This window comes from Tupaia chinensis, unplaced genomic scaffold (genome assembly GCF_000334495.1).
Source record: "Tupaia chinensis unplaced genomic scaffold, TupChi_1.0 Scaffold000081_1, whole genome shotgun sequence".
Taxonomy (NCBI): Eukaryota; Metazoa; Chordata; class Mammalia; order Scandentia; family Tupaiidae; genus Tupaia; species Tupaia belangeri.
Window position 1 is genome coordinate 4,375,816 of NW_006159542.1, and position 27,978 is coordinate 4,403,793.

At 45.3% G+C, this 27,978-nt stretch overlaps 1 protein-coding gene and 1 pseudogene across 1 annotated transcript; one reads left to right on the forward strand and one right to left on the reverse strand.

Annotated features, from left to right (window-relative positions):
• Nucleotide 1: 1 nt before the first annotated feature.
• On the forward strand, nucleotides 2-27,276 carry BSPRY (B-box and SPRY domain containing; the record flags this gene model as incomplete). Its single annotated transcript, XM_027769351.1, has 6 exons — nucleotides 2-73; nucleotides 4,116-4,214; nucleotides 15,003-15,233; nucleotides 17,648-17,673; nucleotides 24,068-24,192; nucleotides 26,022-27,276. Coding segments are annotated over 6 exons (1,080 nt in total), but the record flags the coding sequence as incomplete, so codon positions are not given.
• On the reverse strand, nucleotides 8,626-8,880 carry LOC114006620 (39S ribosomal protein L42, mitochondrial-like; annotated as a pseudogene).
• Nucleotides 27,277-27,978: the final 702 nt, after the last annotated feature.

The following is a 27,978-nucleotide window of genomic DNA, read 5'->3' on the forward strand; positions in this document are numbered from 1 at the left end:
CTGCGCGGGGCAGGACGGCCGCTGCCGGGGGCACCGCATCCGCCGGGCGGAGGAGTGCGCCGAGGAGCTTCGGGTGAGCGGGCGTGGGCGCCGGAAGGCGGGGCGCTCCGTAGGGAGGGGGTGCTTTAGGAGGGGCCCGGCCGGTACAGGAAAGTCTGGAGCACGGCAGACCTGATGGCCAACTCTGGAGTCTGAAACTGTAGAATTAGGCGGTTAAGGGTATGGCCTCTTGAGTCAGGACCCGCTGAGTTCGAATCCTACCCCTTTTTCATCTTCTCTGTGAGTCACATAACACTGAGCCTGCGTGTCTTCATTGGTAGTTTGGGGCAATAGCAGCGTGTAGTTGTTAGCCTGGTTATGCGATAGAATTAAGATAGTGGGTAAAATGCCGTCGTGCTTGTCACATAGTGGCAGACACAGCTCCTCCCCTCTCCGTTGTGCTGTTGAGGGAGCTGGGACTAGGCTTGGGCTATAAAAGGCTCAGCTGCTCCAGTTCCTGGGTGCAAGGTGTGCTCCCGCCCCTGTGGATGCCGACTTGTGATAAAACCTGGCTCCTCCTACCCCTCAACCCCTTGACTCAAAGCCCCCCTTTCCTGGCCCCTCCTACCCTTCAACCCCTTGACTCAAAGCCCCGCTTTCCACTCTGCATGCTTCCTGGTGAGGTGATCTCTCTTCTCTTTCAGGATTGGCGGTGACTGTACTTCGAACTGGTTTCACCTGGATAAATGGAGGGGGCAGGGAGGAAATCTGGAGGTTCTCCCCTCCTCTTCCAGCTGGGCTTCAGGCTTGTCACCTTCCTGTTACCACCCCTCTCCCCAGCTGCTGAGATTGGAGGGTGGAAATCACCTTGGGGCTTCCTCCTACCCAACTGTGGCCCCTGGGAATTTCCTTGCAATTGGATTAAATGGCTTGATTCTCCCAACCCCACCCTAGAGCGCAGCTCTGCTATGAAGTGGGAAGATCTCCTTGGGGACTTCACCTACTCAGACCAGACTGTAATGAACACTTCTCACTGGTTGTTGGGGCTGGGAGGGAATGGGGTTCCTGGCTGGGCCTACCTCTACTACCTACCACTATCTCCAGTAGTGCTGATGGTATCCCAATTTGCATAATGGATAGAAACTTAGCGTATTCCAAAACACTTGGCTGTCCTACAGATGAGGAAGCCGAGACCCAGAGCATATTCCAAAACACTTGGCTGTCCATCATCTCATTCCACCCAGACCAAGCCTTTGAAGTAGTGGGCCTACCTACGTCCTACAGATGAGGAAGCCGAGACCCAGAGCTGGGCAGTGACTCCTCCAAGGTTCCTAATGTTCAGAGGCTGGATTGGGGGACTCATTGATTAAGCAAGAGGAAACCTCCTCTTTGCTACAGTGGTTGGAGGGAGGAAGTGATGTTAACTGAGTGAGAAAACCTTAAGAATGAGCTGTCTGGGTTGAGCTGAGTGCTGAAAGGGGCCTAGGAAGGGACTGGGTGTCCAACCTAGTGCTTGCTTTGGAATGTCTGCTGCCCAGAGAGCCTTCCTGATTCCCTTACCCAGACCCTGAGCACGTTCATCTTTACCAACAGGGAGGGGAATCTTGCCCCCTCTCTCTCCATTTCGAGTAGAGTGTATGTCTTTTGGACACTCCTACCCCCATCCCTCCAGCCAGCAAAGACATTTCTCCCAGGGCAAGACTGAACTGTGCAAAAACAGCCCCAGTTCAACTGTTCCCGTCTGGATTCCCGCCCTGGAGCTTTCAGAAGCGAGTGCCAGTGCCCTTAGTTGCATGGTCCATGGTGATTAGTACCTCCTCCTTGCCAATTCAATACTCTAACTTTGTATATGGACTTGTGAAGACGAATTGCTACTAGTGGGAGGGAAAGACTTAAGAGGGCTTCCTGAAAGAGGTAGTGTAGTTGCCTTTTGGCAACTTGTGGGGGCAGTAGTGGAAGGACTGCTGCTTGCAAGGGATCCAGCTAGCTTTTTTTTTTTTTTTTTTTTTGCCAGAGGGCATGGGTACTGAGGTGTGATCACACCTCTCCTCCACCTCCACCTCCACCTCCACCTCCACCTGTGAGATTGGACCGTCATGTACATACAGACATGCCTGGAGTGTTCCCCATCTGTCAGGGCTGGGACTTGAACTGTGGTTGGCCATGTGAGATTTGGCTCGCCTTAACCATTATGCCATGGGGCCAGCCCAGAAAGACCCCAGCTATTATCTGGAAAAATGGAGTGGCAAGCAGGGGCCTGGCCGTGTCTCCTGAGGAAGTCACTTCTCTGTGAGCCTTTGCTTTCCTTTTTGTAAAGCTCTCCCCTGTTCCTAACTTTGGAAGCTGTGATGCACTGAACCTCTTCTGGTCAAGGTAGTGGATGTTCATTCATTCAACAGATATTTAGTCAGGGTCTCTTGTGTGCAAAAGCTCTCTCCTAGGAAGTGGGACATAGACAACAAGTCGAAGTCATGATGCTTCTGTTCCAGTTGTAAGGGGGAACAGATACCAAAAAACACCACATCCTACACATAGTCAGAGAATTATAAATGCAAGAAAGAAAATAAAGCTAAGTGAGAGATGGGAGATGGAGGGAGATGGTCAGTGAAGGCCTCTCTGAAGAGGTGATGTTTGAATGGAGTTGGGAGAACAAGACATGTTTATATATACACATATGAAGGCTGCTCAGACAGAAGGAACAAAAAGAAAGAGGGGCTGGCAGATGGCATAATGGTTACGTCACTGGACTCCCACATGACCTACCACGGTTCGAGTTCTGGATCTGGTGGCTTGAAACACACTCTGGGTACCTGTGCATGAGTGCCCAAAATCCCGAGAGGAGAGTAGAGAAGGGATTGCAGCATGACCATCTCCCCCCGGGGGGTGGTGGTGGTGATTTTTCACTTTCTGTCTCTCCATTTCTGCGGTGAGTGCATGCACCCTATAGTAAAAATCTCTCTAAAAAAAAGAAAGAAACAGAAAGAATGTCAATGTAGCAGTATAAAGAATGGTAGGAGGTGCCATTGGAGAGAGAAGTGAGGTCACATCAGGTAGGACCTTGCTGGCAAAGGTCACAAGTTTGATTTCACTGTGTGCTAGAAAGCCATTGCACGGTTCTGGTGCTGATCTGATTTGCTTACAAAAAGTGGCTGTGGCCAATGGGATTGGGGTGGGGGGTTGTCAAGAATGGAAACCCAGTCAAGAGGTTCTAATAGTGTTTCCTATGAGAGATGGTGGTGATCTGGCTAGAATAATAAGAGTGCAAGTGGGCAGAAGAGAAAGTGACTTAGGGATGGGGCTGATAGGACTCACTGATGAAACGAGGGGTTAGAGAGAAACTCCTGGATTTTTAGTTTGGGTACCAGGCTGATGATTGATGGTACCATTTGATAAGTGTGGATAACTTGGGGGAGAACAGTTTGAGAAGCCACGTTCTGCTCCGTGTGGGTGTAGGGAGTCAAGGAGCTGGGGATGATGGAGGCTTGAGAGTATCTGCAAGGAAGTGATTGTAATGATGGGCCATGGGATTTCAAGATAAAGAAAGAAGGGAGGCCACAGAAAAGGGGATGATGGAGAGTGGAAAGTGGTATAAGACTGATGCATTGGAGACCCCACCTGGGCTGAAGATCGTTGGAATGGGGATTCTAGAGTTAGTGAGCTAGAAGGACGGATATGGTAGACATGGTGTAGGATCCTTGAAATGAAGATTTTAGAAGTGGGATAGTTTGTATGTATGTATGTAGCATTTATTTTTATTTAATTTGCTACAGGGTATGTGTGCTGGCTGGAGAGAGACAGAGAGAGAGGAAAAGTGAGAAAGCATCCTTTGGGGGGATGACCACATTGCAGTCCTTTCTCCTCCATTCTTCCCTTGGGATTTTGGGCACACATCCACACATGCCTGGTGTGTTTCTTTTCAAGCCACCAGGTCTGGGACTTGAACCACATAATCAGACACATGGGATCCAGCCACCTTGACTACCATGCCACTAGCTGGTCCTGGGATAGTTTTTAATAATGATGAGGTCCACGGAAATGGGTGTCTGAGGTGGGATAAAAAAATAAAAAATCATTGGAGTAGAGTGACTGACCTGTGTGCATGGATCAAGACCCTATGACTGTTGTTTGTGTTGCAGAACAAGATTGTGGACCAGTGTGAGAGGCTGCAGCTACAGAGTGCTGGCATCACCAAGTATGTAGCTGAGGTCCTGCCAGGGAAGAACCAGAGAGCAGTGGTAATTTCTCCCCTCACCCCTCTCAGCATAAAACCCTAGCCTTAGGGACTTGGACAAGTCCAATCTTACCTACTCATTGTGTTACTAGAAAAACTGGATGTTCGGGAAGAATGGTCTCCTGTCACTCTGAGCTTCAGTTGTACTGAGGCTTCCCTATTCCTCCTTTCCATCCGGGCTGAGTAGGCTTATTCCTAGCACCATCTTGGGTGCAAAGACTCTGCTAGAAAATGACTTTCTCAGGTATCTTGGTGTAGAGGGTCAAGAAGGCTACATTCTTCTGCCATTTAATTATTTATGCTCAGCCCCAGAATTGTATAGTAGCCTAGGGACGCTCACATTGAGTATTCTTTATGGTAATCTTATGCAGGAGGTAGCATAGTAGTAACATCCTGGCTTACAGATGGGGAAATGGTCTTGTAGTGTTTACTTAACTTGCCCAAGTTCTCACGGTCTGGCAGAGTCAGTCTATGACCTGGATCTTTGAACTCCCAGACGCGTGTTCCCTCTGCTAGCTTCCACTGCTGATCCTTTATTCAGTGGACGTATTGCCACTGCTGTGTCTTCACTCCCAAGTGTGTCCTTCAGGACAGGGACTGTGGATTTCTTTCTCACATCCCTTCCCTTCTTCCTCCGTAGTACACAGAGCAGACTTGGCATTGCCTAGTCAAGATTCCATGGAACAGAACCCGGGTGAGCTAGCATAAGCAAAACAGGGAATATCCTCGCAAGGTAAGGGCTCTTTCAGAATTTAAAGGGGACGAGAATCAAGAACCAGAAAGCTCCTAGAAGTCCAGACAGATATTCCAAGTCTATCTCTGCTGCACTTTGCATGATGGCCTAGATGTCTCAGTTTCTCTCTGTCCTCATCTTCCTTATTCTCTTTCTGCACTGGCCATGACCTCAGTTGAATGTTGAATAGAGGCTAGTATAGCAGATCCTGATTTTAAGGGAAAACTTCCAACGTTTCACCATTTATTTAACAAATTCTTTTTGCATACCTACCATGTTCTAGGTACTTTTCTATACTCTAGGCATTCCACAGTGAACAAAATACATGAAAATTCGTGCTTTCATCAAGGCTATATTCTTTTTTTTTTAAAGAGAGATTTTTGCTATAGGGCACATACGTTTGCCTGAGAGACAAAGACAAAGACAGACAGAGAGACAGGGGTGATTGATTTCTCAACTCTCCCTTCTCCTCCATTCTCCTCTCAGGATCTTGGGCATGCATGCACACATGGTCAGCATGAGCTTTAAGCCACTGGGTCTGGGACTAGAACTTAGGTTGACTATGTGGGAGTCCAGCAACATAACCATTATGCCATCTGCCGGTCCCCATCATGAAACCTATATTCTTTTTTTGAGTGAGGGAGAGTTTTTGGCTATAGGGCACATGTTCTCGCCAGAAAGGTAGAGAGACAGAAAGTGAGAAATCACCCCATGGGGGGATGGCCACACCTCAGTCCCTTCTCCTTTATTCTCCTTTTGGGATCTTGGGCACGCACACACATGCACCTGGCGTGAGTTTAAGCCACTGGGTCTGGGACTTGAACCGTGGTTGACTACATGGGAGTCCAGCGACATAGCCATTACGCCAACTGCTGGTCCCAATAAGGCCTATATTCTTGTTGAGAGAGAGTGACAGTAACAAATAAAATATATGCTATTTCAAAATTTGATACATGCTTTGGAAGAATATAAAACAGCAAGTGGGATAAGACATGTTGAGGACAGGGGTTGCAATTGCCTGAGCAGGGATCAGACATGACCTCATTAAAAAGGTTGATATTTGCTGGGCCAGCCAGTGGCATGGTGGTTAAGGCACCTGGAACTCACATGGCCAGTTATACAGTTCGAGTCCCAGGCCTGGTGACTTGAAAAACACACTGGGTGCACTTGTGAACATGTGTGCATGCTCAAAATCCTAAGAGAAGAAGGGATTGCATTGTGACCATCCCCCCAGGGGATGCTTTCTCATACTCTCCATCCCCACCCCACCCACCCCCCACAATATCCCTCTTAAGCTAGTGAGTGCATGCTCCCTGTACCAAATTTTTTAAAAAAAGGTACTTTCACAAAAATTAAGGAGGCAAGAGCATCTACAACTCATCGACAGAAACAGGGGAGGCAGAGCATATGGGCTCAGGTCCAGGTATTTAGGTAGGTGATGGGTGGAGCTTGTGGAAGTTCTATTCTGACTGCTTCTATTTTCCATTGTCACCTTTGCTCACCTTTGCCGTAGATCTTTTCTTTTTTTTTTTTGCAATGTGCTCACTGGAAAGGGCAAGAAAGAGAAGAAAAGCCACATCTCAATTCCTTCTTCATGCTCCTCTCAGGATTTTGAGCACAACATGCACATGTGCCTGGTGTGTTTTTCAAACCCCTGTGTCTGGGGCTCAGTCATGCAGTTGGCCATATGGAATCCAGCTGCCTTAACTCCATACCACTGGCTGGCCCTGTTGTAGATTCTTAATGATACCCTTTGTCCGTTTATAGAAACGTTTTATTCTCCAACCATCTGTTAATGCAATACTACATTGATAAATTTTCTAATGCTAATCCATCCTTGAATTCCTGAGGAAAACCAGCCCAACTGGATCATAATGTATTTTTTAAAATCATTTTATTTATTTATTTATTTTTTGTGTTTTTTGGAGCGATTTTGCTATAGGGCGTGTGCACTTGCCAGAGAGACAGACAGAGAGACAGAAAATGAGAAATCACCCGCCAGGGAGATGACCACGCTGCAATCCCTTCTCCTCCATTCTCCTCGTGGGATCTTGGGCACACACGCACACACACCTGGTGTGAATTTAAGCTGCCGGGTACAGGACTCAAACTGCAGTCGACCACATGGGAGTCCAGTGACATAGTCCGTTATGCTAACTGCTGGTCCCTTTATCCTTTTATTTTGAGATCATTGTAGATTCATATGCCATCATAAGAAATAATACAGCAAATCTCTGTGCCCTTCATTCAAATTTCTCCAATGGCAACATCTTGCATATCTATAGTACAGAAAGTACTATAGAGAGTTGATGTTGATATAATTCACCTTACTCAGACCTCACCAGCTTTACATGCACTTGTTCCTGTGCACGTGTGCATGTGTGTGCATTTCTATGCAATTTTAACACATGTATAGACTCATGTGATTCCTTCCACAGTCAAGGTACAGAATAGTTCTGCCACTCTGGGTTCCTGAGCTGCTTACTCATAGTCACCCATGCCCGTGTATTATTGTTTATACAAGATTTCTGAATTGGATTACTAATCTGAGTTTAGATTTTTTTAAAAATTGTTTTAGGCTTTTTGCTTCTATTTCAAGAGTGAGATTAGCCTATTAATTTCTTTCCTTGTACAGTCCTTATCAGATTTGGTATTAAAATTATATGAACCTTAACAAATGAGTTGGCAAACAACTCTATTTTCACTTAGGAGAGTTTTTTTTTTTTTTTTAGAGGTTTTTGCTATAGGGCGCGTGTGCTCGCCAGACAGAGAGAGAGAGAGACATAGAGACAGAAAGCGAGAAATCACCCCCCAGGGGGATGGTCACGCCGCAATCCCTTCTCCTCCATTCTCCTCTCGGGATCTTGGGCACGCACGCAAACGTGCCCGCCGTGAGTTTTAAGCCACCGGGTCCGGGACACGAACCGTGGTCGACTACGTGGGAGTCCAGCGACATAGCCATTACACTAACTGCTGGTTCCCTCACTTAGGAGAGTTTAAGATTGCTTAAAGTTGTTCTAGTTTTGATCAAAGTTTAAGATTACTTAAAGATATTCTAGTTTTGATTGAAGTTGCAGATTTGTCTATTTTGTTAGTCTTTAGAACCAATTTTCAGTATTTTTTAATATATGAAAACAAATTTTATTATTATTTTATTACATAACTTATTAGTGAATATACCACATGGGATTTTCTTTCTTTCTTTTTTTTTCTTTGAGAGGTTTTTGCTACAGGGTGCATGCGCTCACCAGAGAGACAGAGAGACAAAGCAAGAAAACACTCCCTGGGGGAATGGCCACGCCACAATTCCTTCTGCTCTATTCTCTTCTTGGGATCTTGGGCATACACGTACACATGCCCAGTGTGAGTTTAAGCCACTGGATCTGGGGTTCAAACTGTGGTTGACTACATGGGAACCCAGTGACATAGCCATTACACTAACTGCTGGTCCTGGGACTTTCTTAAATGACAAATGAGGCACATTTCTGATTCCTCTGAGAACCTCAATGTCATCTGTCTCTTGGAGGGTCCAGTTTCTTATGACGTCTGTGATACTGTCCATGAGGATACCAAGGGTGCTTAGTAGTAAAGAACAGTTTGCTAAGTTGTTCCGTCATGGGTCCTTGCTCAAGGTGTTCACTTTTCTCTGTAACCTGGATTTCAGCACTTGATCATGTGTTTCTTAATTATTATACACAGGATCTGGTCTATGGAAAGGTTTTGTGTGTTCATATGGAATGTCCACAGATGGGTGGTAGCACACTATTGTCCTGCCATCAGATGTCAAACCAAGTTCCACTTGGCAATTATAGTCATCTGGAAGAGAAGAATATGTAGATTAATGACAAACACAATATAGAGCTCCATTTTGGGTTGAAAAGAAATGTTTCAAGATGGTTGTCTTTAATATCACACGTTTTATCACTGAGTCTGCCATGGTGAATCAAGAGGCCTCTTAGGTGGTACAAAAAAAGTTGTTCCCGGGACCAGCAGTTAGCGTAATAGCTATGTCACTGGACTCCCATGTAGTCGACCGTGGTTCAAGTCCCGGGCTCAGTGGCTTAAACTCATGCCACGCGCGTGTGCGTGCGTGCCCAGGATCCCGAGAGGAGAATGGAGGAGAAGGGATTGCGGCGTGACCATCCCCTCTGGGGGGTGATGTCTCGCTTTCTATCTCTCTGTCTCTCTCTGTCTGTCTGGCAAGTGCATGCGCCCTATAGCATAAGCCTCTCTCAAAAAAAAAAAGTTGTTCGGAAGAGGAATTGCTTTTAAAATATGCTTTTAGACAAACTGTTTTTCAACCTTTGATAGATTGTCGCTAAGAACCCGCCATCTTGTCTCAATCCAGGTCCTGCGAGATCCCAACTTTTAATATTTTTGATCTGCTGATTTTGTATTTATATCTTGTGTGTGGGTATATATACATACACACATATATATTATTACATATATATAGCTTATTAATTGATTAAAATCTTTTCTATACTTACTGATTTTTTTATCTGCTGAATTTATTATCGTTAAGGGTAGTTTTACATAATGTATATAGACCTGCCTATTCTTCTTCACTTCTGTAATTACTGTTTTATATTTTGATACTATGTAATGAGCTGTATACATTCTTTGGGAGGGGAGGGAGGCTTACATACACATACACCCAGTGTGATTTTCAAGCTGCTAGGTCCAGGACTTGAACCACAGTCAGCCATGTGGGACCACAATTACATACAATTTAGATTTGTTATTTATCTAAATTCTTGGGAACTCATTTCTGTTATCTTTTTTTTTACTGACCTTTTTTGCCTAGAAATTCTTTTTGTCTTCAAATATATTGTGTCTTTCATTCATTACTACATTGATAAATATTTTTCTGATTTCTTTTTTCCTGTCCTTTCAATTTTTAAAAATTATTTAAAAAAAAAATTTATTGCCGGGAAAGTATGTGTACTTACCAGAGGAGGTGGGGGTTTAGGGAGAGAGAGAAAAAGAGAGAGAGAGAGAGAGAGAGAGAGAGAGAGAGAAAGTACTCCCCCCATCCCAATGGGACATGGTCACACCACAGTCCTTTTTCCTCCCTCATCCATCCCTTCAGGTTTTGGGCACATATACACGTGCATCCAGCCTATTTCTTTTTTTTTCAAGTTGCTTACCTGGGGTTAAAACCATGGTCAGCCATGTGGGATCTGGTTCCCTTGACCATGGTACTATGGGGTGCTTTTATTTTTTTTTATGTTTTTATGTTTTAGGTACTTTATAACTTGATTTTAAAAAAAAAATACAGGCAATTTGGTAATCCCTGCTTTTAAACTAGGGAGTTTTTTGTCTTTATTTTTTTTTTTTTTCGAGAAATTTTTGTTATTGTCTATTGAGTTGTTGGAAGAGTCATGACGTGTTTTTCTGTGCAAAAATATGTCATGACTTTTCCAACAACCCAACATATAATCTGGTTTTTCTGTTCTTTTTTTCTTTCTCACCTTCTTTTGAATTAATCAGACCGCTCTCCCTCTTTTTCTCTGTGCTGGTTTGAGAGAGAAAGTACATACAGTTTATGGTCAACTCCTGGTATCCCTTACTTTTTTTCAGTTTATTTATTTATTTATTTATTTATTTATTTATTTATGACTATAGTGTATATACACTTCCCGAAGAGAGACAGACAGAGGGGAAGTGAGAAATAACCCCCCAGGAGGGATGGCCACAATTTATGGTCAATTGTTGGCACCTCTAAAATTTCTTTATTTTTCAATTCTTTTATTTGCCATAGTGTACATACAGTCACTGGAGAGAGACAGAGCGAAAATGAGAAACCGTCCCCCAAAGGGGGATAACCATACCACAATCCCTTTTCCTCCATTCTCATCAGGATTTTGAGACTCGTGGACATGTACCCTGTATGATTTTCCAGCTGCCGGATCTGGGACTTGAATCACAATTGGCCTTGTGGAAGTCTAGCACCTTAACCGCTATGCCACCTGCTGGCCGCCCAAGGCCCCTAAAATTTTAACATGAATACTTAACAATATCTAAAATAAATGAACTATCTCTGCTTTTCCCAGAAGAACACAAGCACTGTTGAATGCTTTAATCCAGTTGCCCCTCTGGTCTTACATGTTTTTGCCCAATTTTTAAAATACAGTTTTTAATAATTTTTTTATAGTCATAGGAAATTTTTTAAAAGAATTATTTTATTTAACTTTATTTATTTATTCATTGTGTATTTCAATTTGATCAGAGAGGGACAGAGCAAGAGAGAGAGAAAGCGAGAGAGCAAGCTGCCAGGTCCAGGACTCGAACTGCCGTTGGCCATGTGCGAATCTAGTGCCCTCAACCACCACACCACCTGCCAGCCCCCCATAGGAAATTTTTTTTAAAGTTTGTTTTATTCATGTTCGAGAGCCCATGCCTGTATACGAGAGAGAAAGTGAAGCACCCTTTATAGGATCTGGTAATGCCAAGATCCCGTTTCCGCAGCTCCTCAGGATTTGGGGCACACATGCATGCACCCTACATGTTTTCAAGCTGACCTGTGGATCTAAACCCACAGTCAGTCATGTGGTTTCCAGCACTGTAGTTCAGGTTGCTACCAACTGTGTCACCATGCTGGATTCCTTTTTTATTTTCAAATATGTGCTCTCATTTGTTTTTAAGAATTTTTTTTTAGCTTATTTATTTATTTTAATTTGATCAGAGAAGGACAGAGTGAGAGAGGGAAAGTGAGAGAGCAAGCCGCCAGGTCTGGGACTTGAACCGCAATTGGCTATGTGGGAGTCTAGCGCCCTTAACCACCGTACCACTTGCCGGCTCCTGTGCTCTCATTTTTTGTATGAGAGTTTAGCAGAGTATGAAGTTCTAAAGTGAATTACAAGGCTGTCAGCCTAGTTGAGTTCTCAGCTCTTGATTATACTGGTTCTCTATTTGCTTTCATTTTCAGACTCCCTGAGGATCTTCTTAGTCTCCAGAGCAGCTGCATTTTAAAAGGTTGCTTGGCCTATTTTTCCAGCATTTTGGTGTCTTGTTCTGAGAGGATATTTAGTTTGCCTGTTCTGTCATATTTGGAAAGAAAAGTTCTTTCTTTTCTCTGCTATCTTTTTCTGGGAATGACTCAAGAAACTTGTTGACATGGACTAGTGTCTTTTAGGCAGGAAGAATCTGATCCAGCCTGGTTCAGGATCTACTTTTGATCCACATAGGACAAACATGGCTACAGGGACCATTCCCGTGGGTAAGACATCAAGGAGGGATAAAGGGACAAGTTAGAGCTAATGTTATCCACTTCTCGGGTGCCAGGCTTGGTCTTGTTTACTTTGTATGTGTCAGTTCATTGCATCCTCACCTTAGCCATATGGAACAGGCACTATTATGACCCTCATTGTATAGATGAGTGAACTGAGGCATGGGGAAGATACAAACATACTCCCAGTTCCACAGTGAGTGAGTGGAGTGGTAAAATTTAAATCTAGACACTGTCTCTTAGGTTTAAGTTGTGAAGTCACCATGTCATGTCACCTCAAGAGGATCCATGGACCTGGAGTTCTGGGCTCACTTGCCAATCACTTAGCCATTCTCTCCTCCCCACTGGACAAATTGTGAGTCTCAGGTGGTTCTGCAGAACAGGGACTATTGCCCCTCGCACTATACAAAACAAGTCCTGAGGAGCAAGCAGAGAAACCTGCTGACTGGCCCTGACTTTCTGATACGCGGGAGGCAGTTCTGCTCTTACTTGTCTGGCAGGCGTTCAAGCGTAGGTGCTTATGCAACAGATGCCTTTGGGGACGACTGGTCACTAGGTGGCATCTGGTGGAGGGGAAGTAGTGTTGGATGGGCGTCAGGAGAATTGAGTTCTAGTCCCATCTCTGCTGTTGATTTGCCATGTGAACACTGTCAAGAGATGTTTGACTAAGTCAGGAAAAATTTCCCATGCAGTCAGTGTTTGAATACCTATTCTATGCCTACTATGCGAGGAATTAGTCAAAGATGCAGGCCAGCAGGTGTGTAGAGGTTAAGGCAGCTGGATCCCACATTTTGATCAGAGAAGGACAGAGTGAGAGAGGGAAAGTGAGAGAGCAAGCCGCCAGGTCTGGGACTTGAACCGCAATTGGCTATGTGGGAGTCTAGCGCCCTTAACCACCGTACCACTTGCCGGCTCCTGTGCTCTCATTTTTTGTATGAGAGTTTAGCAGAGTATGAAGTTCTAAAGTGAATTACAAGGCTGTCAGCCTAGTTGAGTTCTCAGCTCTTGATTATACTGGTTCTCTATTTGCTTTCATTTTCAGACTCCCTGAGGATCTTCTTAGTCTCCAGAGCAGCTGCATTTTAAAAGGTTGCTTGGCCTATTTTTCCAGCATTTTGGTGTCTTGTTCTGAGAGGATATTTAGTTTGCCTGTTCTGTCATATTTGGAAAGAAAAGTTCTTTCTTTTCTCTGCTATCTTTTTCTGGGAATGACTCAAGAAACTTGTTGACATGGACTAGTGTCTTTTAGGCAGGAAGAATCTGATCCAGCCTGGTTCAGGATCTACTTTTGATCCACATAGGACAAACATGGCTACAGGGACCATTCCCGTGGGTAAGACATCAAGGAGGGATAAAGGGACAAGTTAGAGCTAATGTTATCCACTTCTCGGGTGCCAGGCTTGGTCTTGTTTACTTTGTATGTGTCAGTTCATTGCATCCTCACCTTAGCCATATGGAACAGGCACTATTATGACCCTCATTGTATAGATGAGTGAACTGAGGCATGGGGAAGATACAAACATACTCCCAGTTCCACAGTGAGTGAGTGGAGTGGTAAAATTTAAATCTAGACACTGTCTCTTAGGTTTAAGTTGTGAAGTCACCATGTCATGTCACCTCAAGAGGATCCATGGACCTGGAGTTCTGGGCTCACTTGCCAATCACTTAGCCATTCTCTCCTCCCCACTGGACAAATTGTGAGTCTCAGGTGGTTCTGCAGAACAGGGACTATTGCCCCTCGCACTATACAAAACAAGTCCTGAGGAGCAAGCAGAGAAACCTGCTGACTGGCCCTGACTTTCTGATACGCGGGAGGCAGTTCTGCTCTTACTTGTCTGGCAGGCGTTCAAGCGTAGGTGCTTATGCAACAGATGCCTTTGGGGACGACTGGTCACTAGGTGGCATCTGGTGGAGGGGAAGTAGTGTTGGATGGGAGTCAGGAGAATTGAATTCTAGTCCCGTCTCTGCTGTTGATTTGCCATGTGAACACTGTCAAGAGATGTTTGACTAAGTCAGGAAAAATTTCCCATGCAGTCAGTGTTTGAATACCTATTCTATGCCTACTATGCGAGGAATTAGTCAAAGATGCAGGCCAGCAGGTGTGTAGAGGTTAAGGCAGCTGGATCCCACATGGCTGACTGCATGGTTTGAGTCCAGGACCCAGTAGCTTAAAAATCACTCCAGGCACATGCACGTGTGTGTCCAAAAATCCCAAGAGGAGAATGGAGAAGGGATTGCTCTGTGGCCATTCCCCCAGTGGGTGAGTTCTCACTTTCCCCCATCTGCTTCTTTTTGGAGGTGAGTGTATGCACCCTATAAAGAAACAAAAAAATTAATTAATTAAAAAACTTAAAAAGCTGTGAATTGATTTCAGGCTCCCTCGGTGTAGAGTTCCTTGTCCTCAGACATGGTGAAATATCAACCAGACCACTATTGGCACGGATCACGTTGACGGGGATGACTTTTCCAGCTCTTCTTCCCTGCAGTTCTATAATTCTCTGACCTTGGTCCCTTGGCCTTAGTTTTCCCAACTGTGAAATAAGCAAGTGATTCTAGTAGATCTGTAAGCCTTGCCAGATCTTCCATTCTGTGATCATGGCTCCATGAGTTACGACCTGGATGTCTGGATCTCAATGTTTTTATCTAAACGTATTTGAGAAGCCTTAGGACTGGAATGTCAGAGTAAGCAGCTCACTCATTATTATCACCCTTGCTATGCCCACGCAGACCTTGCTAATCAACCTTGGCAGTACTCTGCCATGGAGCCCAAACCCACCTAATCCTTCAGGACTTTGCTAGAACCTGACTTCTCGTTTTATCCTTGTCAGAACATGGCTAGTGCAGCGAGGGAACTGGTGATCCAGCGGTTGGGTCTGGTGAGGAGTCTGTGTGAGAGCGAGGAGCAGCGGTTACTGGAACAGGTGCATGGAGAAGAGGAGCGGGCCCACCAGAGCAACTTGACACAGCAGGTCCACTGGGCCGAGGCACTGAAGAAGCTCGACAGCATCCGCACCAGCCTGGTGGGCATGCTCACCCATCTGGATGACCTCCAGCTGATTGTAAGTCAGCCTAAGGTGTAGATGGCCAGCTGGCTAGAATCCCCTAAAGTTTTAAACACATTGAGATTTTTTTTTGGGTAGGAAATGGGTGGAAATGAAATTTTGGAATAGGAATGAGGCCAGAGAATAAAATCATATGAATTGGGCTTTTTTGCACCTGATTATAGTATTTTTTAAAAAAATAAATATTTAATTTATTATTATTATTAAGAATTACTTTTGTATTTATCTTTATTCATTTATTAATTTGTTTTAATTTGACCAGAGAGGGACTGAGAGAGAGAGAGAGAGAAAGTAAGTGAGAAAGCAAGCCGCCAGTTCCGAGACTTGAACTGCAGTTAGCCATGTGGGAATCCAGCATTCTTAACCACCACACCACCTGCTGGCCCCCCTATTATTATTTTTTTAAGACTGTGTTTTTATTTTATTTGAATTATTTTATTTAACTTTGTTTCTCTCTCTCTCTCTCTCTCCCTGTCTCTCTTTCTTTCTTTCTTTTAATTTGCACAGAAAGAGAGAAAAAGAAAGCGAGAAAGCAAGCTGCCAGGTCTGGGACTCAAACTGTGGTTGGCCATGTGTGAGTCTAGTGCTTTAACCACCACACCACCTGCCAGCCCCAACAGTATTATTTTAATAGTGAGCAAATGTTTACTGAACACCTATTACCTGCTAAGCATTGTGCTGTAGGTGGTGTTACAGGATCCAGCTGACAGCTGCTCCCAGCCTTATGAGGGACATGAAAACATAAACTGACACATGGGTTCTGGAAGGATATGTGCTATGGCCGGGGGAATCGCTCAGAGCCAGGGACTTCATGATCCAGGCTGAGGGAGGGGAGGAGTCAGGGAAGGCTTCCCGGATTAAGTGACTTAGAAGCCAATGCCTGAAAGCTAAGCAGAACAACTGCATTTAAGAGGTGAGAGGTAGAGAAGCATTCAGGGAGAACATTATACTCAGGGAGCTGACAAAGGCTTCAAGATAGAAATATAGAGCTCATCCTTAAGCTACCATCCAGAAATTACCATGATTGGGCCAGCAGATGGCATAGCAGTTATGTCACTGGATTTCCATATGGCTGATCACAGTTCGAGTCTCAGACCCGGTGGCTTGAAAGTCACACCAGGTATATGTGTGTGTGTGTGCACAAAATCCCGGGAGGAGAATGGAGGAGAAGGGATTGCAACATAGCCATCCCCCCTGTTGGGTGATTTCTCACTTTCTCTCTCACTGTCTCTGTCTCTCTCTTTGGTGAGCACATACACCTTAAGACAAAACCTCTTTAAAAAAATGACTGTGATTAATACTTGATCCTGTCAAAGTATTCTGTTGGGTTGTGGACAAGTTGTGATGTATTTTTGCATAGAAAAATATGTCATAAGGTGCCGGCAGGTGGCATGGTGGTTAATGTGCTGGACTCCCATATGGCCAACCATGGTTTGAGTCCTGCACCTGGTAGCTCGCTTTCTCACTTTCTCTTTATGTCTCTCTCTGGTCAAATAAATAATCATAAAATTGATAAAATTAAAAATTCTTAAAAAAAAAAAAAAAAGAAAAATACGTCATGATTTTCCCGACAATCTAATATGTAGATATGCACATGCTTCCAGTTTTTTTTTTTTTCTTTTCTTTTTTTTTTTTTTTTTTAATGCCAGAAAGAGAGAGGGAAAAAAATGTTTCCAAATGGGGACTGGTCACGCCACAATTTCTTTTTTCCAATTCTTCATCCCGTCAGGATTCTGGGCACACACACATACACCCAGTGTATTTTTCAAGCCACTGGGGCTGAGATTTTAATTGCGGTTCACCACGTGGAATCTGGCTCTGCATAGCACTTCACCATGCACTGTGGGGGCCAGCGCAGTTGCCTCTCGTTTTGCAGGGAGAGTGTGACACCTGAGCAAAAATACCCAGCACAGGAAGGAGAATGTAGAACACCGCGCTGTCCTGCTGCTCGCACCTCAAGTAGGGCAGTTTCCAGAGTGCCCTAGATCTGGCGTTCATTCCATCGAGCAGCTTCTATGGACAGAGCACATTCTGTCCCAGACACGAGAACAGTCACAATAGAAGAGTCAAAGTTTTAGCCATCCAGGAACTGACAGTCTTTATAGGAGATGCTGTCGGGGAAAGAGGTGACGACCCGGAAGTGGAGTTGATAGGAGCCCAGGACACCGTGGGACATGGGGGATGGAGTAATTCATCCCAAGTGTGTGTTAGGAGGTGTGTGTGTGTGAATGTATGTGTGAGAGAGAGAATAACAACCCATAAGCTTTGTGCTGGGTCATAAGGGAGTAGAAGCTTTAATTCTAGAGTCTGGTTCACGTAGGGCCCTCTGGGCCAGTTAAATATGTTTGTCTTGACTACCCGCTGGGTTTCTGGTGCCAAGCCTGACTTTGTTGGTTTTTTTTTCCTCACAGCAGAAGGAACAGGAGATTTTCGAGAGGTGAGTATGGCTCCAGAGAACTGCTTGGGTGGTCACGGAGACCCTTACACCTCTACCCAGTCCGTGGCGTTCCGGTCCCTCTGCCCTAGGGAGGAAGTGCAGGGCCTGTGTCTGAGTGGCTTCTCTGATCCGGGCTCTGTGGACAGTCTTCCTGCCCCTGGCTTAGAGAACTGCTTTGGCTCCTCATGGAGGGGCAGTAAAATGAATACTTACTAATGAATACGTGCTCTAGGCTTTCTCTTTTCTTCTGTCCTCTCTTCTCCTCTCTTTCTATTTTAGTTTTTTTTTTATTTTTCTTTTTGCCATAGTGTGTGTGTGTGTGCTCACCAGAGAGACAGAGAAAAAGTGAGAAATCACCTCCCTCTGCAAGGGGAGATTGCCTTGCCACAATCCCTTCTCCATTCTTCTCTCAGGATTTTGGGTATGTACACAATTGTGTCTGGTATGATTTTCAAGCCACTGGGTCCAGGACTCGAACTGTGGTTGGCCAGGTGGGAGTCTACCATGCCATTTGCTGGCCCCACCTCAGGCTTTCTTAAACATTATCCTGTTTTAAAATGTAGTGGGAACCAGCAGTTAGCGTAATGGCTATATCACTGGACTTCCACGTAGTTGACCGCAGTTCGCGTCCCGGACCCGGTGGCTTAAAACTCACGCCGGGCGCGTGTGCGTCCGTGCCCAAGATCCTGAGAGGAGAATGGAGGAGAAGGGATTGCAGCGTGACCATCCCCCCTGGGGGGTGATTTCTCGCTTTCTGTCTCTCTGTCTCGCTCTGTCTGGCGAGCGCACACGCCCTATAGTGAAAATCTCTCCAAAAAAATAAATTAAATAAATAAATAAATAAATAAATAAATAAAATGTAGTCACCTTGTCCAAAGGTTTCCCCACTCCCTTCTACAGAAGAGAATACTGAGGCTCACAGAGGGAAAAGAACTTGCCTAAGCCCAGGGCCAAGACTTGGTCCACCTGACGCCCTTCCCAATGTTGTCTCCTCTACCTCACTCCCCCTTTTTCTCATGAAAGGATCTTTATCTGTATTACTACTCAATGTTTGCATTTTAATTATTCAATAAGAAAAGAATTTCACCAGGTCTTGGCTGGATTCTGAAAGGCTGAGAGCCCTGGGCCTCAGGCAGCGGCCTAGAAGATATAATTTGCCAGACAGAGTAATCAACTCCTCATCCCTTCTGTGTGAGATTACTTAGAGGACATGGTCCATTCTTCTTACTTTTTAATTGTAATAGTTAAACTTCAATAAGATTACACGTGCATGAGAGAAAAAAAATTCCAGTGTTGGGGACCAGCAGGTAGCATGGTGGATAAGGCGCTGGACACTCCCACATGGCCGACAGCAGGGTTCAAGTCCTGAATCTGGTGGCTTGCTTTCTTACTTCCTCTCTCTTTCACTCTCACCCTCTGTCTTTCTCTGGTCAAATTAAAAAATAAATGAATAAATAAAATAAAGAATTATTTAAAAAAAAATTCCAGTGTTGAACTGTAGCACTGGAAGCCACATGACCAACTACAGGCTCAGATCCCTGGGTTGGCTTGAAAGCACACTGGATGTGCGTGTACACGCCCCAAATCCTGACAGTGGGAGGGTTGGGAAAAGCAGATCACAGCATAATGGGGCTCTGTTGAGTGGGTCTTTCCCTCTCTCTATCATGAATAAAATTACCTCTTTAAAAAAAAAATTATTTCACTTTATTTATTTATTTATTTTAATTTGACCAGAGAGAGACAGAGTAAGGAAGAGAGAGAGAGAGAGAGAGAGAGAGAGAGAGTGAACTCCCACATGGCCGACAGCAGGGTTCAAGTCCTGAATCTGGTGGCTTGCTTTCTTACTTCCTCTCTCTTTCACTCTCACCCTCTGTCTTTCTCTGGTCAAATTAAAAAATAAATGAATAAATAAAATAAATAATTATTTAAAAAAAAATTCCAGTGTTGAACTGTAGCACTGGAAGCCACATGGCTGACTACAGGCTCAGATCCCTGGGTTGGCTTGAAAGCACACTGGATGTGCGTGTACACGCCCCAAATCCTGACAGTGGGAGGGTTGGGAAAAGCAGATCACAGCATAATGGGGCTCTGTTGAGTGGGTCTTTCCCTCTCTCTATCATGAATAAAATTGCCTCTTTAAAAAAAAAAGTATTTAACTTTATTTATTTATTTTAATTTGACCAGAGAGAGACAGAGTAAGGAAGAGAGAGAAAGAGAGAGAGAGAGAAAGTGAGAAAGTGAGCTTGGGTCTTAGACTTGAACCACAGTCAGCCGTGTGGGAGTCCAGCATCCACAATCACCACACCACCTGCCAGCCCCGTGCATAAAATAAACTTTTGTTTAATTAAAAAAAAAATTTAAAGGGGCCAGCTCACGTGGTGGTTAAGGACGCTGAACTCCCACATGGCTGGCCACGGTTTGAGTCCTGGACCTGGTGGCTTGCTTTCTCATTTACTCTCTCTCTTTATCTCTCTCACTCTGTCCCTCTCTAGTCAAATTAAAAGAAAAGAAAAGGAAAGGAAAAAGAAAAGAAAATTAAGTAAAAGAATTCTAAAAGAAAAAAAAATATTGTCTTAAAAATTTTTTAGAAGAATTATTTTATTTAACTTTATCCAATAATTTATTTATTTAAATTCAGCTGTGTGGAAGTCCAGCACCCCTAACCACCACTCCACCCACTGGCCCCAAAATAAACTAAAAAGTTTCCAGCTCTCCTTTCCTCCCCACCTGTTTGCTGTGGGTTCTCCAGACCAAGCGTCCATGCTTTGAAGAGATGGTAACAGACTGTCTCTTGTCCTGACCACAAAGAGCCTTTGTTACCAGAACCTGTGCCCAACATTTCTGAGGCTCTGTTCACCTCGTTCCTCCCAAGCCAGGACAGTCTTGCAGAGAACTTGCAGCACCCTCTTCTGCCCCTGCTTTATTTAAGGGCAGAACTATGGGTCTAGGATAATAGGGGTGTGTCCTTGCTCCTGCTGCCTGATCTCAAAGCCATCTTAAGGAGCAGAGGTGGTGAGAAGGTTCCTTCTTTACACCCAGGTCAGAGGGCTGCAAAAGTGTGGATTAGACCCCCCCACTTTGTCCTATACCCCTTTGAGACTTCAGGTCAAGGAAAAAATTATGTTGAATGGTGCCTGGGCTCCATCCTGAGCTTATTCTGCTTTTTTGTTTGTTTGCTTTGAGAGGTTTTTGTTATAGGGTGCATGCGCTCGCCAGAAAGAGAGAGACAGAGAGGCAGAAAGCGAGAAATTACCCCCCCGGGGGGATGGCCACGCTGCAATCCCTTCTCCAATCTCTTCTCAGGATCTTAGGCCCGCACATACACGTGCCTGGTGTGAGTTTGAACCACCAGGTCCGGGACTCAAACTGCAGTCGACTACATGGGAGTCCAGCGACATAGCCATTATACACCAACTGCTGGTCCCGAGCTTATTCTGTTTTTGCAGGACTTGAATCCAGCCCTCTCTTTTTTTCTTTACTTTTCTTTTTTTTAAAAGAGAGTTTGTTTTTTTGGTTGGTTGTTGTTGTTTTGCTATAGGGAGTGTCTGCTCACCAGAGAGACAAAGAGAGAGAGAGAAAATGAGAAATCATACCCCAGGAGGGATGGTCACTCCACAATCCCTTCTCCATTCTCCTCTCTGGATTTTAGGCACACATGCACACATACCCGGTGTGAGTTTCAAGCCTCCAGAAACTCACAGTCCGGTCTGCCATGTGGATTGCCGTGTGGGAATCCAGCAATATAACCATTATGCCATCTGCTGGTCCCCCCTCTCCCCTTTTTAAACAAGTTTATTTTCAGATACATTTATCCGTCTCAGAGGGAGACACAGAGAAAGAGAAACAGAGAGACATATCCCCACATAGTCCCCACACCATGTTCCATCCCCAGTCCAAGCCAGCCCAGATCACAGGTGTTGGTGTGTGCAGGGAAGCCTCAGGGCCCAAATCCAGGCCCCTTCTGTGTAGGTCCAGATGGGCTACCACTGTGCCACCATCTGGCTTGAGTTCTTCTTAACCAAGAGCTTTCTGAATCTCTGTTCTCTCTGTCAAATGGGATGGCCACTACCTCCCAAATTATGACAAAGTGGAAGTGTGACTCTGTATAGAAATCAGCAAACCCAGAACCTTGCTTCTGGATAAGGGCGATTTGTCCCTTCTAGGCATCTTATGTTTCCACATCACCTCCCCAGCGAAACCAGGCCTCTGGGAGCCGAGGAGAGCTACTTATGAGGGGCAGAGTGCTGGACTAATTTATGGTTAAGGTAATGACAGTGGCCCTTCCTATGTGACTCTCTCAGGGTGTTTGCGTTTCTTTCTTTTTTTTTTTTTTTCCTAACCAACTTGAGTTTTATTTGTTGCGTAAACCACCTATCATCTTTTAGGTGAAAAAATACTAAATTTGAATAAAGATACTACAAAATGAATTAGAGCCCAATAAAAATTAGTTTGGGGGAGGCAACACAATTCTACTCAATTAAGGCAAACATTTTTATAGACCACAGATTATTTTTAAAACCCATCATGCCATGAATTCATAGGGAGTAGGTTCCAGTAGCTCAGGCTGCTCTCCATTGGTTCTCACAAAGTGTGCTTCTCTGGGTGGAGCAGGCTGGCGCTTTAGTTGAACCCAGGTACCTTTCTCTTTGGCTTCCTTCTTTTTCTGGTCATTTTCCTTCACACGTTTTAGGAAGCTGTCTCTGCTCTTAGAATGCTTAATATGCTCAATACGCACATTGATTGTCTTGGCAAGAATCTTGCCCTTAACTTGTTTGTTTACAACAGTGCCAGCAGCATGCTGGGTAACATTGTGGACTCTTCCTTTTTGAACAGTACCCATTCCCTTGATGTCTACAATATCACCTTTCTTGTAGATTTGCATATATATTGCCAAAGGAACCACTCCATGTTTTCTAAAAGGCCTAGAGAACATATATTAGGTGCCTCTCCTCTTTCTTTTTGTGTTCGTCATCTTGGAGAATTATGGGAAGATGGCAGTTCCGGCCAAAAGGAGTTTACATTCCTCCCTCCCTCCCTTCTCTCTTTCTTTCCTTTTCTTTTTTCTTTCTTTCTCTTCCTCTCTTCCCTTCCTTCCCTCTCTTCCTTCCTTCCTTTTCTTTCTTTCTTTTTATTTGCCACAGGGCACATGTGTTTACTGAAGAGAAATAGGAGAGAAGGAGAAAGCACTCCCCATGGGGATGGTCACACCAAAATCTCTTCTCCATTTCTCCCTTCCTTTGGGATTTTGGGCATGCAAGTACAAATGCCAGAGAGACAAAGAAAGAGAAGGTGAGAAATCACCTCCCAGGGAAATAGCCATGCTGCAATTCCTTCTCCTCCAATTTTCTCTGGAAATTTTGGGCATGCACCTGATGTGAGTTTCAAGGCACTGGGTCCAGGACTCAAACTGCAGGCAATCATGTTGGAATCCAGCACCTTAACCACTATGCCACCTGCTGGCCTCAGCCTCATTTCTTAAAAGAGATTGTTTTTGTTTTTCAAGGGAATTTTTTCTATGAGGAAGAGAGGCAGCACTCTCTGTAGGGCCTTAATGCTTAGATCAGTCCCAGATCATGGGCACATCTGTGCCTTATATTCAAGGAGGTCTCTGGATTTGAACCAGAGACCTTCCCATGTGGATCTCTCTTACAGTGTCATGTTTTACTGCTCCACTACCACTTTGGCTCCCATTTCTGTTTTTTTCTTAGAATTTCTTTCTTTTTTCCACGAGATAGAGTGAGGAGGAGCATCCCCAACAAAGTCTTTATGCCATGGTCCACCTCAGCCTCAAGCAGGCCGGGTCACGGGCATGTTTGGGGACACACATGGCAGTATAGGGAGGCCTCAAGATGTGAACCCCGGGACCTTCCCATGTGGATCCCATTGTTTTATTGCTCTGCTACCCTCTGGCCCATCTCCAGTTTCTGGTGCTTGCTCTTTCCTGTAAATTGTCTGCTTTACCAGAACTAAGGGTCCTGGTAGGTGGGGCACAGGGGAAAGACTCACCTTCCCTTTGACTCGCCTCCTGAGGACCACTGTATGTGACCTGGCTGCTGGTCTTGGTGGAAAGAGGATTTTTTTTTTTTGTCCCTCCCTTACAACCAATGTGGCAAACTTTTCAAAATATTATTTTATGATTGTTATTATTTTAAAGTTTACTATAGGGCATAATTTAAAGGGTGGTTTGCTTTCTCATTCTTTCTCTCTCTTTCTCTGTGTTTATCAGAAAGAGACAAAGAAAGAGAGAGAGAAATGAGAAGGCAAGTCACTAGGTCTGGGACTTGAACCACATTAGCCATGCAGGAGTCCAGTGCCTTAACCTTCACTCCTGCTAGCACCGATCCAGATTCACTTCTAAAACCTTCCTGAATCTCTTTGTTTTTCCCTATGCAAGGTCCGAGGAAGCAGAGGGCATTTTGGATCCTCAAGAGTCAGAAAAGTTAAACTTTAATGAGAAGTGCACTCAGAGTCCCCTACTGACCCGACTCTGGGCGACAGCCGTTCTCGGATCCCTCTCAGGTGAGCAGCTGCCAGAGCCCAGCACGTGAGGGCATCTGGCTCTGTCTGTCTGTGGTTTGTTCCGGGTCACAGTGGACCAGTGCTTCTGGGATGGTGCCTTAAGCAATCAGCGATTCTGAATGCACACGGGTCGGTGGGACCAGGGATCCAGGTAGGCCTGGGGCAGGTGAGCCTGGGGCAGCTAGGCCAAGTCCCTTCCATTTTCAGACCAACCTACTCTGTGATTGAGTCTAGGGTAGATCTTGTTCCTATCAGTCATATCCTCCTCATTCCCTGCCCTACAAGGACAGCTCACTATTATTTATTGGAAAACTCAGGTTTCTCTTGAAGAAGGTATAATTGACAGCCACCTGGAGAGCATCTGGACCGAGGTGCCTGGATGCACCTTGCTCACTTCACAATGATGAAGTGAAACCCTCAGGCTGGCTGTGGCCGGGCCATGCTGAATGCTGGGGCTCCAGAGGTGAAGGACGTGGTCCAGGAATTTCTTAGCATGAAGGTTCTCAGAGCAGGTGCCTCCAAGCTGGGTGGTTGGCAGTCTTTGCACTCTTTGCAGTTTATGGAAAAGTTAGGTTAATGGCTTGAGATTTTTTCAATTTTTTTTTTTTTTTGGAGAGGTTTTTGCTATAGGGCACGTGCACTAGCCAGAAAGACAGAGAGAGAGAAAGTGAGAAATCACCCCCCAGGGGGGATGGCCATGCTGCAATCCCTTCTCCTCCGTTCTCCTCTCGGGATCTTGGGCATACACGCACACACGTCCGGCGTGAGTTTTAAGCCACCAGGTCTGGGACTCGAACCGTGGTCGATTACATGGGAGTTCAGCAACATAGCCATTACGCTAACTGCTGGACCCGAGATTTTTTTCGATTTTTAACCTTGCCCCTGCATATCATTCTTACAGCAAGGTATAAGCTACAGGTTTTCTACTCCAGGCTCTGGTATCTGATTGGCCAGCACTGTGGTTAGTTATCTGTTGGGAATGGCATATATCACATCTCCTAGCTTTCCGGGGCTCTGTTCTTCAGACAAGCTTCATCTGGGGCCACAGATATGACCAACTAGAAAGCAGTGCGACCAGTGCTGATATAGAAACAAGATGCCAAGGCTTTATTTGGCCTGAGCCATCAGCTCGGCCTGTAACCTTGGGCAATTTCCTTCTCCTCTTGAGGTCTTATTTCTACCAGAGTTTACAGGAGAGGGTCTGGGACCAATAACTACTATTCTGCAGGTTGCAGGGTTTTTTTGAGCATTTATTACAGTAGCTCCTCCTTATCTGTGGTTTCACTTTCGAAGGCTTTAGTTACCTGTGATCAGTCTCAGTTCAAAACACACATGGTACAATAAGATACTTAGATCACATTCACCCAGTAACATAACTGTTATGCCATCTGCTGGTCCCACATTCACATAGTTTTTATTATAATTGTTCTATTTTGTTATTAATTATTATTTACTTCTAAGCCTAATTTATAAGTTAAATTTGTCATAGGTATATATGTACAAAATATATATATGTATAAATAGGGTTTGGTACTGTCTGTGGTTTCGGGCATCTACTGGGGATCTTGGAATGTATTCTCCATAGGTAAGGAAAGATTATTATACAGGTTAGGTACTTTACAGTGTCAGTTTAGTTCTTATGACTACCCTGTGATAAGTGCTGTATTGATCCTGATTTTAGAGCTGAGGAAACTGAGGCACAGAGAGAGTAAATGGCAGAGAGAGTCTGAGGTCACACTGCCAGTGGGTGATGAGTGTGCCTTTGCTACCTACATCCAGGTTAGGGGTGGCGGTGGGCCCAGGAAAACTCTGAGAATTCTTTCTGGCAGGCACAGAGGATGTGCGTATTGACGAGAGGACCGTCAGCCCCTTTCTGCAATTGTCAGATGATCGAAGGACCCTGACCTTCAGCGCCAAGAAGTCCAAAGCTTGTGCGGATGGCCCAGAGCGCTTTGACCACTGGCCCAATGCCCTGGCTGCCACCTCCTTCCAGGCTGGGCTCCATGCCTGGATGGTGAACGTCCAGAACAGCTGTGCCTATAAGGTGGGCGTGGCCTTGGGCCAGCTGCCCCGCAAGGGTTCTGGCAATGACTGCCGCCTGGGCCACAACACTTTCTCCTGGGTCTTCTCTCGCTATGACCAGGAGTTCCGTTTCTCACACAACGGGCAGCACGAGCCCCTGGGGCTGCTGCGGTGCCCAGCCCAGGTGGGCGTGGTGCTGGACCTGCAGGCCCAGGAGCTGCTCTTCTATGAGCCGGCCTCAAGCACAGTGCTCTTCACCTACCACGCGTCCTTCCCTGGGCCCCTCTTCCCAGTCTTTGCTGTGGCCGACCAAACCATTTCCATCATGCACTGATCTCTGGCCCAGGTCCACTTACCCACCTTCCTCTCAGGCCATGTTTCTACCCAGTGCCCTGTCCCCAAATGAAGGCTTTCTAAGACAAATAGGGCCATGCCCAAAGTTTCAGATATGGGTACCAGGTATCTCTGGGGAACTGCTACTCCAAGGCCTTAGTCTCCTAGTTCCATGAGACATCTGCCCCACTGATGGTGTCTTGTCCACTGTTTAATCTCTGGCATACAGCACACAGCTTGGTGCATGGTGAGTGCGCAATAGATACTTGATGTATGGGTGGATGAGTGGGTAGATGATTTGGATGGGTGGGTATATATTTAGATTGTCGGGTGGACAGATGGACGAATGAATAGATAAATGACAGGTAGATGATGAGATGGATGGCTGGGTAGATGTTTGGATGGTTGGGTGGTGGATGACTAGGTGAATGTGTGGGTAGATGATTGGATGGGTGGATGAGTGGATGAGTGGATGGAGGGGTGCACAGGCTGGCTGTATGTAGTTTTCTGTGGGGAAACGCTGCCTTTGAGCCCTTTGCCTCCAGCTTCACATGAGTAGAAGTGGTTCTCTGGCAGAGAGGCCTGTGGTTGAAACTTCTCCATCTTTTTTCATGATGTGGCATAAGAGCAATTATTTTTCTAGTGTACAGGGACAACCTGGAAGGGATTTCTTTCTTTTTTTTTCCCAGAGGTTTTTGCTATAGAGCATGTATGCTCACCTGAGAGACAGAGACAGAGAAACAGAAAGCAAGAAATCATCCCCCAGGGTGGATAACCATGCTGTAATCAATCCCTTCTCCTCCGTTCTTCTCTTGGAATTTTGGACATGCACGCATATGTGGCTGGCGAGAGTTTTAAGCCTCCAGGTCCAGGACTCAAACTGTGGTCAACTATGTGGGAGTCGAGTGATATAACCATTATGCCATCTGCTGGTCCCAACCTGGAAGGGGTTTAGGACTCCTGCCATGCTGCTTGGCCCACCGACTCTGGCCTGGAGACTATGCCCTCTCCCCAGGTCCTGCCTAGGTACTCAGAAGACAAAGGGATCTGATCTCCAGCAACACAGCCACCCGCATGGCTCAGGTCTGAGCTCAGCTTGAGCCTGGGGACCATGAGGCAAACTTCTCCTTCCTGCAGCTGATGAGTGCTCCCACCTGATGACCCTCTGACATAAAGAGGAGACTTTGGAGTGAGGGAGGCACACCAGAAGTTCCTGAGGAGCAAGAGGGCCCGACTTGGGGCACATGGACATTATTAAAGGTTTTAAAAGATTCAGAGGTTTCCCCATGTTCTTCGTTGGGGCAGGGTATGTACTGTATGCTGGCCTGTCTTCCTTACCCTCATTCTCACAAATGAGCGAGTGTCAGCCTAGCCTGGCAGACAGAACCCAGAGACATTACTGGGGCCAGAAGCAAATCCCTTCAGGGTTTC